The sequence below is a fragment of the Vidua macroura genome, chromosome Z, assembly GCF_024509145.1.
Source record: "Vidua macroura isolate BioBank_ID:100142 chromosome Z, ASM2450914v1, whole genome shotgun sequence".
NCBI classification, from domain to species: Eukaryota; Metazoa; Chordata; class Aves; order Passeriformes; family Viduidae; genus Vidua; species Vidua macroura.
In genome coordinates, this window is record NC_071611.1 from 18,361,112 (window position 1) to 18,380,145 (window position 19,034).

The following is a 19,034-nucleotide window of genomic DNA, read 5'->3' on the forward strand; positions in this document are numbered from 1 at the left end:
TCCACGGCAGATGCAGAATTCCACCTGTAGCCCATAGGGGAGGTGCCCACGCTGGAGTGGGTGGATGTCTGGAGGAGGCTGTGATCCAGTGGGACACCTGGTGGAGAGGGAGGGCCCTGCTTCCAGGGTGGAGCAGCCTGACCTTGGAGGATTACACCTGTGGATAATGCATGCCACAGCAGTTTTGGGAGGACTGTGTGCTCATGGGAGGGACTCACATTGCAGCAGCTTTGGTAGGGCTGCTGCTCGTGAGACTGGAGCCATGCTGGAGAACTTCATGGAGAACTTTCTCCTGTAGGAGGGACCCCATGGTGCAGCAGGGGAAGGACTCCTCTCCCTCAACAGTGGAAGATCCCAGGTGACAAACTGACCAAACCCCCATGCCCTGTCTCCCTGCCCTGTTGGTGGGAAGGAGAGAGGTGTGGGGGAAGAAAATGTGGTTTTAAGTGCTTATTTTAGTTCTTATTATCCTCCTCTGACTCTGTTAGTAATAAATTCATGTTTTACCTTTAAGTTGAGCCTATTTTGCCCCTGGAGTGTTTTCTCCCAGTCCTTATCTCAACTCATGAAGCCTTCATTAAATTTTTCTCTCCTTTGCTCAGCTGTGGTAGGGGAGAGTGGGTGACAGACTTTTGTGGGTGCCTGGCATTGGGCCGTGTCAAACCACAACAGAGAGTTTTCATTCAGGACACACGTGCTTCTTGCAACATCTGGGAAGAATTCCTCCAGCTAAATCAGAGATATAGCTCTGGCCCATGAAAGACACCCTCTGACATTTAACATGACACTGATAAATACCTTTCCCTTATGCAGCAAGAGAACAGGTAAATAGTTAAGATTTTTTCTTTGTTGTTCCATCCTCAAAATTCTAAATTTAGGACAATGCATCCCTGTTAGATGCAGGTCTTTTCCATAACAGATTGAACTGGTGACAAGGAAACAAAGTATATGGGGGAAAGACATGTAAAACCACTGCCCTGATCATCCTGATTAAGTAGGGAGAAAATGTCAGGGAAATAGTTAGCTGTAAGTTTGAGTTTTAAATATTTTTTCTCTCTACCCCCTATAAACAGGATTCATGTAGATCATGAGAACTGAGTGCTGACTGCTTTGAGTAGGGAGGAAAGTGTACATCTTGCTTAATGCAGTTTTTCAACACAGAAGTATGAAACTATATATCAATCACTAGGATCTCAAGAACAAAAACACTATTCATGCAAAAGATCATTCTGCTTGCTTCTCTCACCTCAACAAAAGGCACCATTTCTGTATTTTCAATATTTTAAGTGATATTACTAGACATTTCCAGACAAAGGATAGACACAAACACAACTGCAGTGAAAAAGATATGACACAAAAATATAGCCACATTAAACAAATGAGTGACTTTATTTTCATCTCAGGTAGGAGAAGCATCAAAAGAAAACAGTTATTTTCACAGTTAGAGAATTCTGCTACATTTACAGAACTCTTTACTTCACCCCTCAAATCCATCTGAAACTCACTTTCTCCCCCTTTCAGGTAAAGCTGTATTTTTGGGTCCCCCAATTTCCACTTCTCCAGTAGACACAAAGATTTTCTCTCTTCAGAATCTTTAAAATTACTATATTTTCCTCTTCATTTTTAATTCTCCTTTGATTCTGAGGTGAAAACAGAAAAAGGAAGGAGTATCACCAGATAAGCACACACACAGGTTCAGAGAAGCACCTGACAAAAAGCACTTGTCATAACAAAAGTGACTTCTTTTGTCTACTAGAATTGATACCAGATTATTTTACATTCTTAAACTTCTGACAAAAGTACTGACATCAGGTATAAAATCTTAGGGCTAGAAGCTACAAGAAGACTTTCTGAGAATATTTTATAATGAACTGAATTCTGTTCACTGCTCCTCCTTTGTGTCCAGTCATCCTGGAAAAGAGAATGTCACTGCATCCACACCCTGCAACACTGCACACTCTTGCAGCAAAAACCCCTTGGACACCATGGATTCACATACTTGCCATGTAAATAAATATGATGACACATTGCCATGCAGCACCCACAAAGAAACTGCTTATGACTACACTACTGCACAATAAAGCACTTCTAAGCTCTCAGTTCAAGGTCTACTTATTACTGCAACTCTGAATGAGTGTGCAAGTATAATAATAAACTAATGTATCTGAAGAAGAATAAAAATTAATAAAAGCAGCAGAATTCAGCATAGTCCAGTTCATTATGCTTATATTACTGGATGTTGCTGAACAAGAAATAGGCAAGAATGACTATTACAAAATACTGATAGTTTCCTAATAGAAGAAAAAAAAAAAAAAGGGACATTTTAGAAATGTAAGGGAAATTTCAGAAGCATTGGTAAAGAACAAAAAAACAGAAGAAGTTAAAAAAACTGAAACCAGCCAACCAAGAACTCTCCCAACCAACAGAAAGAGATACAGGAATAGAGAACAATAGAAAAAGGAGGGGGAAGGGGAGGAAGGAGAAAGGAGGGGGAACAGAAAGAAGGAAAGAAGAAGAAAGGAAGACAGGTAGAAAATCTAAGCTGTTTTTCAGCCATACTGAATTTTAAAGAGTTGCAAGATTTAAAAATGCACAGGGCCTTTCTCTCCACAGCATAAGAATCATCAGAGACAAGTACGACAGATAGATAGCTGGGCACTAATGAAGACTATAGAGACATTCTGCCACTGACTTCATTTCAACCTACATAATTCTATTCTCTGTAAGCAGAGTTTCCAGTGTGCATCTCACCTCTGTCCATCATAATCATATCCCTTCTTGTTCCTCTTTGTTGGCATTAACATGACCACATATATATAGGAATCTCAGAATTTAAATTCTATTGACTAGAAGGAAAGTGCTTGGATTAGAAATGGACTGGGCGATGGAGATGTCAATTCAGAGTCTGAGATAAAAGATGAGGGGTTAGAATCACCAATTTTGCTTCATGGCAAAAAGTTTTGTTTTTAAAATTGTTTGTAAAACCCAAAGCAGCAGAAGAAAGAAGTGGTGTGAATAGAAAGAAAGGTAACATAGTTACAAAATTTCAGTAGAAGCTAGTCAATTAGGAAAGCAATATCATCTAAATATGGAAAATATCAATACTCATGAATGGACCAAACTTGCATGCAATGCAAGGCAGGGCAAGATCCTTAAGCAACTAGCATAAAAGACATCAAGAAACAGCCACAACATGTGAGATAAACCCCAATTTGATAAGGTAAGAGTTCACACATGATACACTACTGGAAGATTTAAAAAATGTATTTCAGCATTGAGCAGTAGTTACTGTTCAGGAAGCACAAAATCACATGAAGGCCTGCAACCAATACAGTCCAAGTGCTGTGTTTGTAGCCTCCATGTAAAATTTTGTCTGCAATGGATATATGATTGAAGACAGTGAATTAAAACTAACAAAGCTTGTATAATTTTGAAATCAAATATGTACTCAAGAAGTCATTGCTCCTTTTCATTTAAAAAAAGCAAAAAAAAAAAAAAATCTGTTCTACTTTTTTTACTAGAGAAAGTAATTCAGTGTAGAACCTCTTCCTCAAAGTCAAACCAAAACAGTATCAACCAGAACGTTTAAAATCTAAGTCACACTGCAAAGCTGTGATGCCTGAAGTTATTAAAATTCATGCTTAATGCAACTTTTACAAATATTAGGGACAAATTTACAGAAAACCCAGATACCACAAAATATACCATAATCACTTTTTCATGGCAACTTGAGACTCTCATTCTGAATGCTTTCACTTTTACATTAAAATTTTAAAGCATTTCATATTAATGCTTAGGCCTTAGGATTCAAATTAAACTTCATTTAAAGGAAGAACTACTGTTCTCCCCAGAGGGGAAAGAGATCCCCCCACAATGCAAATAGTATCATCTTTACATTGCAAATAGTATCATCTTTACATTGACACTGCATGCAGATACATACTACTTAAAAAACACAGCATTTAATCACAAACATAGGAGAGCTGGTTTTCACTGTAATGTATCAGGCCACTGCATAGCCCTTCACACACAGAACTAGCATAATCTTTGCTAAAAGCTCTCAATGCAAATGAAAGCAAACCTTGCTGCAAGTTTGGCAGACTTCCCAACCTTTAGTAAACAAGTGGTCATCTTGATTTAAACAACAAAAACAACCATAACAGGCAAAGGAGAAGCCCAATTACATTGGGCACAGGCTCAGCAGGACACACATAGACATAGCAAAAGACATCAAAAGAGTCTGGTTGGAAGAGGAAAAAAGCAAATTCAGTGAAGTCATTTCATTTCTTAGAAAGGTTGTGTAATCAGAAATAAAGTTTTCATTCAACAATTGTCACTTCAAGATGTTAAAACTCAAATTCAGCACTGATAATATAGTTTATATTTGCATTAATTTCCCATCATGCTGTTAGAAGTAGGATAAGAAAATAATGTAATTCTGTTGGACACATCCAAAGACAAAGCCCTAGTCACAGCCTTTGAATATATGTTTACAACTGGGTTTGTGTCATTTGCATTGTGACAGCTCTCTTCTTACAGATCTTCTGTTTCAAAAAGAAAGACGAACAATACTCATTTTCTTTATGGCCATTTACTACACAAGACAAAAAGAAAATACAGAAGAGAAGAGGAACAACAATAACCACCACCAATAAAATGAACTCCAAATGAACTTCTCCTTTATCCTCTGTGGAAAACTAAGAAGAGATGCGGAGAAATGCTTAGTATATGTAAGTTGCACATCCTACACAGTCTCATTCTAGAGATACTTGGCTACATATTTATGACAGTTTATGTGTCTGGCCTCCGGCCTGTGTGACACAAATAAATCTGCATTTAGTAATTCCCCTAGAGAGAGATCTCAAATCTGAAGACCCACCTTATTACCCTTAAACAAATCCAAGCACTTTTGTGGACAACAATATTTTTAGACTAGAAATTATTCCTGAAATTACCTTTGTAAGTTTACTGAGAAGTATTCATAACCACAAATGTTTAAAAATAATTCAGATCTCCTAAGAAACACTTTGATTACATGAAACTAATAACATTCTGGTTTAATATACAACATCTCTAGATGTAAAATTCTTCAGGTCTGAAGTTGAACTATTTACTATACTGGTAAAATTCACAATGTATACTTTTCCAGCATGTGAACAGGTTCTTGTAGAAGATACAGTAGTAAAAATTAAACCCTGTATTAACTTTTACCATTCCTTTTCTCTTCAGAAAAAGTTTCTATTGACACTGGTTTAATTTCTCTATTATGTTTATAGATAAATATTACTGTATTTCCCTACAGAAACTATATAGCATGAAGGGAGATGCTGGGTAAGAAGCCACATTGAAATGACAAAAATTACTTGAAAAGCAGACTTACCATTTGTAAGGTCACTTTTATGAAGACTAAGTGTTTGGAGCCTGGACTTTAGGGCTAAAATGTGAAGCTGAAGAGATTCTGTTTCTTTCACTAATATTTCAACTCTGGAAACTGCAAGTTGGTAGATTTCCATGAAACTTTGAATCACAGCCTTCAAAAATTAAAGTAAATCTTTAGTGCCAGACAAGCTATACTTAAATGCCAAGTAGCATACATCATTACAGAAGATCTAATTTTTATTAATTGGAAAAATCAAACAGAAGTTGTAAACCAGGCACTTAGGTTGTAAGTAAGGACTTAACCAAAGGTATAACATAAGATTTGTACTTCTTCAAAAATCTGAAATAATGATAGCCTTGAGGAAAAACAAATGACTGTGCACCCCAATTACAAAGTGAACTATTTTCAAACATGGAGTACTGCATTGAACAGTTGATACTATTTTTCATTTTATTTAACTACAAAACTCACTGAACATTCAATTTATGTTTATAAAGACTCACTAGACAATTTTAGGTGATTTTTCATACTTTCAAAATGAGTCTTCCCACTTCATGTTAAGAAAATTAATTTGTCAGAAACAAAAGAAATACCGTAAAGCTAGAGATCTCTGGAAGCAAATAATCTGATTACAGTATGGCTGGGAAAATATAATTGTTTTCATGTACATAGTGTAAGAATGTCCCAGTCATGTAATATCGATTAGACTGATAATAAAGTTAGCAGCACAAGAGAGAACAAATGATTTGACATTAGTGGTAACTTTATATATTCTAAATAGTCTAACACTTTTGAGATTATTGGTCTTCTTTACAACTTGTTAATAACATTTCGTAAGTTACAGTTTTCCCCTTTGAAATGAGTCGTAGCAAGCTGCAACTGTAAGAACATATAACAGATAAAATGAAATTGGCTTCTGAATATGTCTGTAGTACAGACTTATAAACTAGAGTACCACAAACAGACATTCACTAAGGTTTTAACTGTTTTCTTTCTTTGTTATCAAACACACTGCTGCTTTTCAGAATAAAAGTAACCACTGAAATCAATCAGGTTATTTTATTGTGAAGTGTAGAAAACTGCTATGGCAAGTCAACACCAACATATCTTTTCTTATCAGAAAAAATAACCAAAATGTTTTAAATACTATGGTTCTAACCCTAATAGTGTATTCACATAGCTCTGTAAGCCTGCCACTGTCAGCTCTAATCCTGCTTTTAATTTTTTTTTTTATTTCACATTCAACATGACTAAAATGCTGCATCTATTCAGAAACAATACCAAGCAGGAATGGGGATATATCTCACTCCGCATAATACTGCCTGAGAGTCTTCAAATGGCAACAGCCCACATATTAAAAATCAGATATGTTGAAAATTTAAAGGTTTCACTGAACTAGAATGTAGAGACATTTCCTTAACTTCTTCCTTTTACCTCTGCTACTACAAAGCTAGTGAAGCCACTAACCTATACAGCTTTATCCTATACCTCCACAGGTACTCTAAGACCAAGCAGTTATCTGAAACAGCATTTTTTAATTCCTTGCTGAGATACACAGATATTTAATTTGTTCTCTCATTTAATTAATTTGAAAATTTCAAATCTAAGAGAAAATGCATTCACAAACTTTTATTTTCACACATAGGAATTGGGTTCTTTTAATAACTTAGATTTCTTTTTAGTACAGAAGAAAGTAGTTTTGCAGTTACTAATGGTTCCTTATGAATGTGGCATTTATGCACCTATATGTAGACATTCCTTCCAGTATATCCCAACTCCCTAGCAAAGAGTCAGGGTTAGTTTAGGTCTCTCTTGCTCAGGAACAGCTTAGGACAAACATTATTTTTGGGTCTTCCAGGGGTGGCATGAACATGAAGAATACTTATTCTAAATGCCATCTGGGGAGGGGCAAATATATTGGGTTTCAGATGAGCCACTGGAAGGCACGAACGATTTTAAGAAACTTATGTCAGTCACAGATTGACAGATCTGTCTTCAACAATACAAAAGTTACACTTACTGGAAAGCCTGATACATAAGGAATGGGCATAGAACCTGGCCACATGCAAGTTATAATATCTGTCACCTAATAATTAAATGTATCTGTATAGCAGTTCAGAACTTCAGTTGAGATCTCTATTTGACCTTTACCAATACAAATATATCTGCAGCTCTGGAAACTGTTCTGTGATCAAGAAAGTCAGATGACAGAATTTCCCAGAATGCAAATCTGGCTCTGCAGAAATTTTTTCTACTCCTGCTAACAAGTGTTTTCTTTTGTTTTTAAGTACACATAGCAGTAAGATGTATATATAGCTTTTAAGTATACATAACAATAAGATGTTTCAATAACACTCCTGATTAATTTTTATAACATAAAATTTGGCATTTATATACATCTGCATGGTCTGCATCTAAGCAAGCACTTCTCGTTTTAAATGTGCTGGTAAGAGTGTGACATTATGTCATGGTTTGACACTGGCACAATGCCAGCACCCGTATGAAAATACACCTTCCCAAATAAATGCTGTGAGATGTTATCAGGAACAGAGCAGAGCAGGCCCAAGCTTAATAACAAAGGAAAAAAAAAACTTTATTAAGCTACTACTACTATAGAAGACACACACACTAAATCCAGGATGAGGACCCTCTAAAACACCCCTCCTCCTCCCAATTTCCAGAACAACCACCATGAAACATCACCCGGGATTCCTGATCAAGTTACCACCCTTCAGATAACCAATACTCAGTCTATCAAGGGAGAGAGAAGTCTCTCTTGCGCCATAGACGCCCCCCCAGGAAATATAGTTGCCACCTCCTGTGTTTCCCTGTCACACATGGCAACCGCCCGGAGAAAATCTGCCAGTGTGACACTCTCCTTTCCATGTCACAGTGCTCTCACCACCGTGCATGGACAGACTGCTCATAGGGCTCCTTTAAGAATGCTTTGCCATGGACCAAAAGAGACAACAGTTCAGCTTCTCATCTTGGGACTGTAGTCCTGGACCCTTGGCCCCAGGGGAAAATGGGGGGGACTGTAGTCAGTACAGTCAGTCTACTGTAGTCCCCTCCATTTTCCCCTGGGGCCAAGGGTCCAAGAACAGAGATCATCTTCTTCCTGAAGACAGAGGGCATCACCATTCCCTCCTCAGCTTTACTCTGTTCTTGCCATTCCTGTGCTGTTAGAAGCTGAAGCAGGTCTCCTTGGGTCACCACTGCATCCCCCTAAAATGCAGTCTCTATTGCAGGAGAATTTGGTTCAGTCTATGGCTAACAAGAAAAGTCCAGCCAAAAGCTACTCCATCATTTCCTCCCACCTAAAAATTTCTTCTTCTAACATCTCAGGTCCCAGACTGTCTCTCTTCCACTACAAATCAAGGAGGAGTAATATTTTACAAAGCCCTCATTTCCTGGAAAGGGTTAAAAGTTCAGACTCCCTGGACGGCTGAAATCTCTGTCCAGCATTCTCGACTCCCACACTAGGCATCATCCCCCCGCTTCTCCTTCTCCTCTGCCGGCAAATCTCCAGGTGCCGTCAGGCTCTCTGTCACTTTCCCTCTGTGGGGAGGGGGAGGGGGAACAAAGGCATCTCCACTTCTCTCCACCCTTCCGTCCAGGAGCTGGCTCAGTTCCAGACCCTCAGCCCCCTCGGCCTACCTGGACAAGGCCGCGTGGCTTCCCCTCCCCCACCCAGCCCATGGCTGGGCAGGGGAGAGTCTGCACTCTCTGACGATGGGAACCAAAGAGACAGTTCTCCTGGGAGTTCTTGTTCTTAACACCCTGTGTTCTCAGAGGCGTGTCCATACTTTCAGTGGTCACTCCAGGTGCCAATATCCAAACCTGACCACTGATTGGTTTGACCCAACTTCCTGAAAAAAAATTCACTTCCATGTCAAACCACGACACATTAAAACTGGGAACAGACTATAAAACAATAAAAATTTGTCTTCAGTTACACACAAAATATTTTGAGAAATGACTTCTGTTCAGAAAGGCAAAACATAGTGATCCCCACACTTATAGGAACCAGTATTATTGCAACTCATTTTGAAAATCTAAAACATTTTTAGACAGATGAGTATTGTAGGAAAGTTAGTGGGGAGATGTTGTAGGTTGGGTTGGTTCAGTTAGGGATTTTAATAAATGTTAGTTAGGTCGGTTCTCTGTACCCCTATTTCCCCTCACAATGGTTCGCTCCAAGTTGCTTATCACAGGAGCTTTTACATGTCAATCTTGTAGCCACTCCCAGGTTCTTCTTGAAAGTTCTGTATCAATCACCCCGCCTTTGCATTGCTATTTGTCCCAGAACACTGTACCCACCTCTGTAATGTTCCCATAGGTTGTTGTGATCCACGTCACTCCCCCGTTGTCTGTCCCTATTGGGTGAGGGGGATTCCCACCCCTGTCCGCCTGCCCCCTATTTAACCCAATGCTTTCATTGTCCCGTCACCATTTCACCTTGCACCATGCTGGGAGCAGTCGCTCTGACCATCGCAGCAACCGTGTGTGAAATAAACGTTCCCAGGCTTGCAAGCAAAGTGTGCCTCTCTTGTCCCTTCGCTTCCTCTCAGCATGAAGCTACCAAAGCTGCTTACCCACACCGGAGCGCTCAGCACTAGCAGGGAGGCAAACGCCATAACCCTGCAGCGCCCGTTCACGTGGCAGCTACAGTCTCACCAAAAGCAGCGCTAGCCGGGCATTCCCATGCTCCAACACTAAGACAAGAGACAGGCAGCTTCATGAAAACTTCAGATGCGTGAATTCCCAGATAACTGGCTACAACTCACAAGATAAAACTATATTCTTACAGTTGGCATGGAAAAAAGATGGTTTTAGGTTGAAGTTGTTGGACTAGGAAGAAAATATGCAAGAGTGCCCAAATTCTCTTTTCAAGTATAACTTTCAAGGGACAGGTTATTTTAAGCCTAAATACTTCTAACAATCTCCTTTTTTACAGCTACTGAATGGTAGCTGTAAAACAGTATCCCTACCCAGAAAATCCCTAAAAGGGAGAGTCTTAGGAGTTCCTAAGACTTTAGGTCCTAAGTCTTAGGAGTTCCTAAGACTTTAACTGTCCTTGAGTGCAACATCAGAATTTTTTTAAAAAAATCAAGTGCTAGTCATATCATAAGGGAAATAAGTATTTTAAACTTTAGATCTTTACTAAATTAGAAAAAAAGGCCTCTGAAGATTATGAGTGGAAGAAGGCCTTTATTACCTCTTTAGAAATGTCTCATATGAGGGTATGCATAAAACGTTTTGGTTTTGGCTACAGATCGGTGAAGATGAGAAACCAAAGTTGAGACAAAAATAAAATTAACTAAGCTGATGCTGTTTATAAACTACAAACCAGTGAACATCAGAGCAAAAGAGCAACATTTAAGCCATGTTTTCTTTCTCCATATTAACCTTTAAAAGGACTGAGAATACTTAAGCTTAGAAGAGTTCTCCAGGGGAAATGTAAACCTGCTAGGGCTCACCCCCAGATTGGGGTGACCCCAAAAATTGGAAAAGTCTCTCCTCCAACCCATGCCTTCAAAGAAAGACTCAGTAGTCTTCAGTTGTCGGGTCTCAAGGTAGTTTATTGTATGTTATCTAAAAGATTTTCTTCCTGAACTGCTGCGGTCCATTCAGCAGGTCAGACAAAGGCACACACACACACACACACTTCCCAGAGGGCTGGTGCCATCTTTTATATCATACATTACGTGTTAAATGTTTATGGTTTTTCCCCAATGCCTATTACCTATACTGAATGGTGACTTTCTACTCTAAACCAATTTGTGAGTGCCAACATCACCATGAACATGGTGGAGAAGGAAGGAGAAGGAAGGAGGACAGGGCACACCCAAATCCCTCCATCTTAGAACTTCTGACCCCCATGTACAAAACTCAGACCCCTAAGTACAAGGCCTAAACCCCCCCTGTACAGCACTCAAAGATTCTTCCTTTCACTTTGTGACTACTTCTATTATAATATCTAAACTTTTGTGATTTCTTGTTCTTCCTGCAAGGTTGGTAAATTGTTCCATGGATCAAATTCAAAGCCACAGGGGTTTCCAGCTGCCTGCCAGGGTCTCAGATGCTTCTGACCTGGACCTGGAACATCCAAGAGTGTCCGAGAGACATTCTGAGTTCTGACATAAAACCATTTTTTTGTAACATTCCATGCATGCACTTTTGAATAACCAGTCATTGTCTAGTTCTGTACACTATTTCTACAACCAGTAATTTTCAGGTGGATAGTGCTACAGATGCCATAAAACTGCATTTGCATGTATTGCTGCCTGTAAATGTACAAGACTGAAAGACTTCAATCTGCAGGAGTACTTTAGTTAAAGTGGAAAATGGCTAATACTGACAAATTGCATAACAATTGTCAAGAAATTGGAAACAAAGAAGAAAACCAATCTTTTTAAAATTAATTTCTGAAATTCAAAGGTTATTCAAACTTTAGCTGTTCTCATTGTAATGGAAACATACAACAAGAAATACACAGATCAGCATATGCAAATTAGCAGAAGACCTCTCATCAAAGTATTAATGTATTTATCATACATTATAAAAAAGGCCTTTTAAATTCCCACTTAAAACACTATATATGTTGTCACCCTTGTGCTTAGTGTTTGGCCATTGAGAACAGAGTTTAAAACATTATTTGGATTATGAGTTACAAATTGTAGTGAAAAAAAATTCCCATATAAACTTTTACCCTATTCTAAAGTTACAAATAAAATACCAAATTATTAAAAATCAGTTTTTTTATTTTCATGTCAATGCTATTACATTATCTCAGGACTTTCTTGCCATGCTGTTATCATAGAACCTCATCTCATGTTTGGAAGAAATAAAAGAAGGTTTATTATGCTCAAATGATGCTTATTTAAGGGTGCCAAAAAGATTAACAGCCTGACAATATAAGCATTGACTTTGTAACGTCAGATGGAGCAGTCAGAATAACAAGACCATCTACTTTATACAACATACTTTAAAAAAAAAAAAGTTGAAATTCATGTTTGACTGCTTGGTTCTTCCTTCAGGAATTCTTCAACTAAACACAGCGTTAGCACATAGCAAATTACCGCAGGACTACATATACAAAAAGATAAAAAAGAACAAGAGAAGGAATAATGAATGAACTTCAGAAGAATGAAAAATTAACACTGGTTAACTAAATTAACAAACTGCTTACACAAGAATCTGAAAAGACTGAGAATTTCATTCCTGGTACAGAGTTTGGCTGAAGTGGATTCAGGCAAAAACATCTGGTGTAGAAGCAAAACTCCATGGAGTGTGGTTCTGTATGCCTGTCATTACTGCCTTGCTTTGAACTAACATAAATAAGATTCATAAAAATGAGTCCAGAAAACAAAACATACATCAATAACTTTTTGTTTTCAGAAACAAGATTTCAGGATAGTTATTATATCTTTAAAAGAGCTGTATTTTGAGAAGGAATTATTGCAATTAATTTTCCCCATACATTTCAGCATTTGAAAACCCATCGTGGCTGCCTTGACCCATAGTCCAAAACGTCTAGGGGCATCAGTAAAGGATATAAATACAGCAGCTTCTCTGGCATAGGGGAAAAAACCTCAAGGGAAACTGCATTCAGCAAAATTGCACTTTTGCAGCTGTTTGGCACTTCTTTAATAATCTATTCTCCTTGTATCTCATTTCAACACTAAACTTTTTGTTCAGTTCCATTCAAGCGTGGCATGCACAATTTAAATGTGCCAAAAAGCAGGTCAGTTTTGTTACAACTTTTTTTTTCCCCAACAAAAGCTGACTCAGTGCCACACACGGGGCCTAACTCTATCCCCTTCGCTTCAATAACAATTACTTTACCCTGTAGGTCTCAGCAGATAGCCCAAGGGAATGAAGCTCTAAATAAAAGGCTAGATTCTCTGCAAGAGGTAATGACATGACTTCCTACAAGAAAATTTAAAAGGGAGCATTGAAATTGACAGCAACGGAAGAGAAAGTGCTTCTACTGGAAACCACAGTAGATGGGCATAACAACTATTGCCATGAAAATTATTACAAAGTGTAAGACTTTCAGAAATTACCTCAATCTCTTAGAAACTGATAAATTAAGATAAATTTGTTTAGTTGGTATGACCAGGCAGAAAGCATCCTGAGAATTGTATAGCAAAGGAGCTAGTTACCTGCAGCCTTGACTCTTTAGAAATAGCTCTGGACTATGCAAGAAAATTGTCTCTTAACAAAATTAAGGAAATACTGGTTTTTATAGGCCAGTAATGTTTCTATGCAAGGACCATTCTCACTCTGTATTGCACAAAGTCAAGCACAGTTGCATGCAAAACGTAAAGGAGAAACAATTCCTGCCCGAAAGAATTTGCAGTTTAAGCTACAAATGGGGAAAATGCTACCAGTACATTTGTTGTTACCACTCTTCCCATCGTCTTACAGTTTTGATTCAAAATGAATACTTAAGTTTGCAAGGAAAGTTTAGAATTTTTAAAGTAAGTGGTTTTAGTGAGAAAGAAATAGAAACTGAAAGAAGTTTCATGCTGTATCCTCGATACAGATAGTATCCTATCTTCTTTTCAGTGTATATCAGCTTCTTTTGCAGTGTATATTCTAAACAGGGATGAAAGAGAGAGAGAAGAGTTGTCCCTGACACTACTATAAAGCCTACATTTAAGTGAGCATGAAAATCTACCTAATGCAAGCATAATGCATTACCACTGATGAGAAGAACCAAACAGCAACAGTCACTATAGAAAAGTCAGGATGCAATCTTACTACAAAACATGATGTATCCCATCACATATTCAGTCTTGAGGAGAAAGAAGAGAGCAAAACTCCTCATCAAAATTCAGGTGAAATGTCAAGTGAAGTACACTTCACTTGTCTGAATCTTGATAGTATTGCCTTTGGCCTATTGAAATTACATCTTGGAACCAGAAAAAAACACATGAATGTTGAAGTATAGAATTCTGTTTTCCACAACCGAATATACATTACTAAAATAAATTTTAAAAAGCACAGTCTTTCTCATTTTCTCGTTCCTTAAAGTGACATATTATTCCTGATATCTTACATATGGATATCTTATATAAACAAACAACTTTTATAAATAAATGTTACCTAAACACTAAGTCTTAATTGCCTAAAATCTATTCATTTACTATCGGTGAATGTGTAGGAGAACATTTCAAGGCGGGGAGAGAAGCAGACATTAAGCTATCAGATTACAAAGTAGAAAAATCTAAAACAACTTCACATGGAATGTAAATGTGAGGTAAACATGAGATCTGAAAAACTCTTCTGCTCTTTGAAATGCTGTCCACAAACTGTGAAACATAACTAATTCAGCTATTTGCCAACATAGTAGTTTACTGAAAATTAGAATATTATTTTTCATTGGTTTTAAATAGTGCTCTCTTAACTAAGACCAATTTCAATTACTTTTAGAAAAGAAATATGCTTGTGAAAAAAATACTGACTTAGTTTTTAGCTGCTGTAGAAAAAGCCTGTCACTGACTCCAAGAGAAAAAATCTGAGCTCAGTATAGACATTTCCTTAAATATTTCGGCTAGAGCTATCAAGTAGTATAGATTATTCCCTTCTGGCCACAAGAAGCAGCTTTTAAATTGTATATTAAAACATTTTTCAAACAGAATTAAATATTTTACATATGGATAGTAGGGGGAACTATGTCCACTGTTTAGTTTCCACACAAAAAGCTGAGCGTAGTATATGATCTAGTTGCTATTTACTAGGAGAGACGAAGGTCTCTTCTGGCAGGTTTAGTCAATATGACAACTGTGATTGTGTAGCTCACACATTAACACTCACTACTGAATCCTAATCCTCGTACCAGATTTTCGGTGAATGCCCAAGTCTAAAGAGCCTAGGTGCTAGAAAACTGTGCAAAGTTTTGTAAAACACCTGCTTCATTTCATCTGTTTTTCTTAAGAATGCTCATGGTAGCACTGCATTTTAATTCAATGTAAGTGTTTAATCCTACCTAAAGCAATATTTTGTAGTTTTGCAAGGTAATTCTGAAGTATACATGTTTGGTTGGATCGCAAATTAATTTTTTCACTTTGCCTTCCAATTAATTACACAAATTCATGATGGCAGTACAGGAAAAAGCAGTAGTCAATTTCTCTAGAGAACATAATTATCAAGAGAAGTTGAACTGCATTCCTCAAATTCATTGACACACCCTTAATCTAATGTTAACTGCCACATATAGGATGGACAGGTGTCCTCCCTTCTGCCTAAACTCAGATGTTAATGTAATCACTAATTTGCTTCATACATTCTTAAATGACATTAAAAAAAAACCCAACAACATGCAAATGGCTAGATTTTCAGACTTGCTTTCAAGACTTAATTTATACTATGAAAATGTTTTATTAGAAATTTCAGTGACAACAGCTTTTGCTCAAAAACATGAGGAAAAAATTTAAAGAACACAGTATACCTAATACTGAATCTCATTATGAACACAAACATTAGCATCCCTCTTTCCAAAGCAAATGTCTGCAGAAGTGGCATCATCACTGAGCTTGACAATTTGCTATCCTTAAAGGTTAGTGTTATATAAATAAAATATTTTTTTTTACAAAGTTTGCTTTTAACCACCATAATCTGAGGAAGATCAAATAAAATTATCCCTATCATCTCTGAATATTTAGTACTACAACAATGGATTTACAGCTGAAGAAAACTCTTGTAGGGAAAAAGTGATTGTGTTTGTCTATCTTTTTGGCATTTGTCATATGAGAGATTAGCTCAGCTCAGAAAGGCATAAATCCCAACCAACACAAGCTAATGGTGGATGAATGGATCCACCATCCACAAGCTGGTGGATGAATGAGACTCCACGATACTGAATTCTGGCCTCTTCTGTGCAAGAGGTCAAGAAGCTAAGTGAGAATGCTTGTCACTTGGAACAACAGGTTGAAAGAGCTGGGTGATATATCTGGTCCAGGTAGCTGGACAGGCAAGCTACTGATTGAGATGTAATCTGTGCTCTGGGTGGGAACCTGAGAACTGCCAAACTGTAGGATAACAAGGAGTATGAATATGGATGACAGCAGCCAGGTGAATGGACACTGACCGACACATCAGGAGCTGGGAATTGCCTACCTCTTGGATAACAAACGAGATGAAGACTGATGACACCATCTAGGTGGATGGACACAGAGAGTGGGGACAGAAGCTGAAGACTCGGGAGGAATAGCAAGACTTGCATGCGGGGAGACTGAGGATGTAGAAGATCTGGGGTTCCTTTGCTGGGGGTCCTGCTCAGAGGCACCAGCTTGAGCTGTTTCTGTGTTACTGCACTGTGAATAAATGGCTTTATCGACTGAGACATCTGCCATGGGAAACCTGGGAAAAGTAAGGAAACTGATCTGACTGCATGTGAGGGTGGGCCGTGTGAAGTCAAGCAGGGCACCCATCAGCTCACTGGAGTCACCCACTGTCACCCACTCCATTGGGCTTCACTCCCAACAATGAAAGTCTCTGACGTTGGGAATGCCACTGCCAGAGAGTCTCATGAATGGCCAGACTGGGAAGTTTCCTTAACAGAAGAGAAGAAGACACTAACTTTTCTGATGGCAGAGCTCTTTTTGTCCTCACTCATACCAACAATATGTTGCTACCATATGAGCCTTCTAGATAATATTTTGGAAGACATGACTTTCTGCTTTGTCTTCAGCAAATGCACCAAGTGCCTTTTCAGTAAGTGGGAAGTTATGATAAGATTGCAGAATGTGATTTGGATTATTAGGCTGGGAGCCTGGCAAGGAAGGCCTTTTCCCTGGTCTTGTCAACAACTAGAACCAATTCCTTAGAAGCATAAGAGATAAAGTGACTTTCTGAATTATGTTTATAAAACTGGATGCTTATAGCAATCATGAAAGGAGAAAACTAAGGAGGATAGGCACTGTTGAGATAAGTTTGCCTAGAAAGCATAAAGTATTCTTCACTAATAGAATCAGAAGTAAAACATCCCATATCGTGGGGTGTTGTAATGAGATTGAGAAAGCCCTTTCTAATCTTTCTGTTCAATTTGGTAATGACTGCAGGCATCACAGTATCATGTACTTGGGTGGTGACCTTAATGGTAGATCATCAAAAGCAGCTGGTTCTTATCTGAGAATCCTAACTGAAAGACCTAAATAACTTAGGCCATCCTAACTTCAAAAGACCCAAGAGTGTGGCAATTTTCAAACTGGTTCTGATGTTAATTCATTACTATTTCCTTTATCCATTTTTCAGAGTTGGACCATTACTTGCAGTTAGGTAATTTATGAGTAATTGGGCCTATGAATGTTGGTAACAGAGAAATCACTTCTGTAACTTACAAGTTTCAGAAGAACTGTCAATTAAAATGGTGAAGGCTGGGAACACTTCTGTAGACATTTTAGCACTGTTTCTTATACTTTTTTTTTTTTTTTTTTTTTTTTTTTTTTTTTTTTTTTTTTTTGTCCTTTTCCCTGCCCAGTTTTTAAGCAGGAACAACCAGTTTACTGCTATTCTATGTGCTCTCTAGGCATAAAATGTTTATTCAATCCCACAGTCTATTTCCCAAAAGAGTAAAATTTGCAGCAATTCTCATGAGGAATAAGACAGAAAAAAATGAGCATCTAGGTCAGTAACCTTTTCCAAGGTCCAGACAAACATCACTTTTTGACATGTAGGGGAATCTCTGTTCAAAACTCAGTCCTGTGGTCTTTACAAGCATGTGTAAAAACTTGAGAATGTAAACTTCAACTTGTAATTTTTTGCTTGCACAATATTAACCAAAACCCAGAAGTATCTGAGACTGGAAAACTGGATGCAGGGAAAGTCTGGTACTATACACTGTGGCAATGGCAGGAGGCTTTGCTCTCTGGTCTCTCCCTTTAGAATTTATCAATTAAGATGAAGAGAAAGAGGGGAATCCACCAATGGGTACTGGTAGTGGAAAAGAACAATCTGCCACTTAACAGAGAGATATCAGAACTAAAATACAGTCTTCAAGCACTAAATGTACATCATAAGTTTGCCCACAGAAGTGGAAGGGATTACTCTTCCCTTCTGATCTTTAGTTTAGAGCTGCTCTTTTACCAAAAAAGATTCTGATATTGAAGCAATCCAGAGGAATCTCAAGTTCTATCAAAGTTCCAAGAGGATAAACAAATTTTTGTAATTCCACGGATATTATCTTCTTAAAAGCCATAGAAAATCCAATCATTTGCATGTAAACTTGCCAACATGCAGTCTGTGTATCCTTATTATTCAGGTTTAAACAACGGTTCCACATTAATCTTATTTCCATTAATTAGAGCACTCTCCAGCTGTCTTCATTCTCTCCTCACCCCCTAATTTCTTAACAACTTTTTGCATTTAAAAGGGAGAGATCAAAAATGAGAGAAGAGACCATAATGAAGGGAGAGTTCTAAAATCATATAATGAAATTGGGGACTGCAATGGACAAGTATTGAGTGCCCTACTTAAAGCATATTAGTCCTGGAACACCTATAGCAAAGGTATTATGAATCCCAAGAATCTGTGCTTTTCACAGTCAAATATAATGTTGGAATCTGTGATCCTAGAATACTACCAACACATGTCACTAGACAAGCAATCAATTCAGTAAATGAAAAATCAAGACAACAGATTCAAA

The 19,034-nt window shown here is 37.9% G+C and overlaps 1 protein-coding gene across 6 annotated transcripts in view; it reads right to left on the reverse strand.

Annotated features, from left to right (window-relative positions):
- Positions 1-19,034, reverse strand: part of CCDC171 (coiled-coil domain containing 171) — a 159,956-nt gene that overhangs the window by 17,134 nt on the left and 123,788 nt on the right. For 3 of the 6 annotated variants that reach the window (XM_054004234.1, XM_054004230.1, XM_054004231.1), the window contains exons 24-25: positions 5,381-5,531; positions 1,541-1,640 (exon numbers count right to left, since the gene is read on the reverse strand). The exons of 1 other annotated variant lie outside the window; for it this stretch is intronic. In XM_054004234.1, the coding sequence (XP_053860209.1) occupies positions 1,624-1,640; positions 5,381-5,531 (168 nt within the window). In that variant the 3' untranslated portion in view covers positions 1,541-1,623. Of the gene's footprint in view, positions 1-1,505; positions 1,641-5,380; positions 5,532-19,034 lie in introns of those variants that run through there. 2 more of the 6 variants (XM_054004233.1, XM_054004232.1) reach the window with 2 other exon arrangements.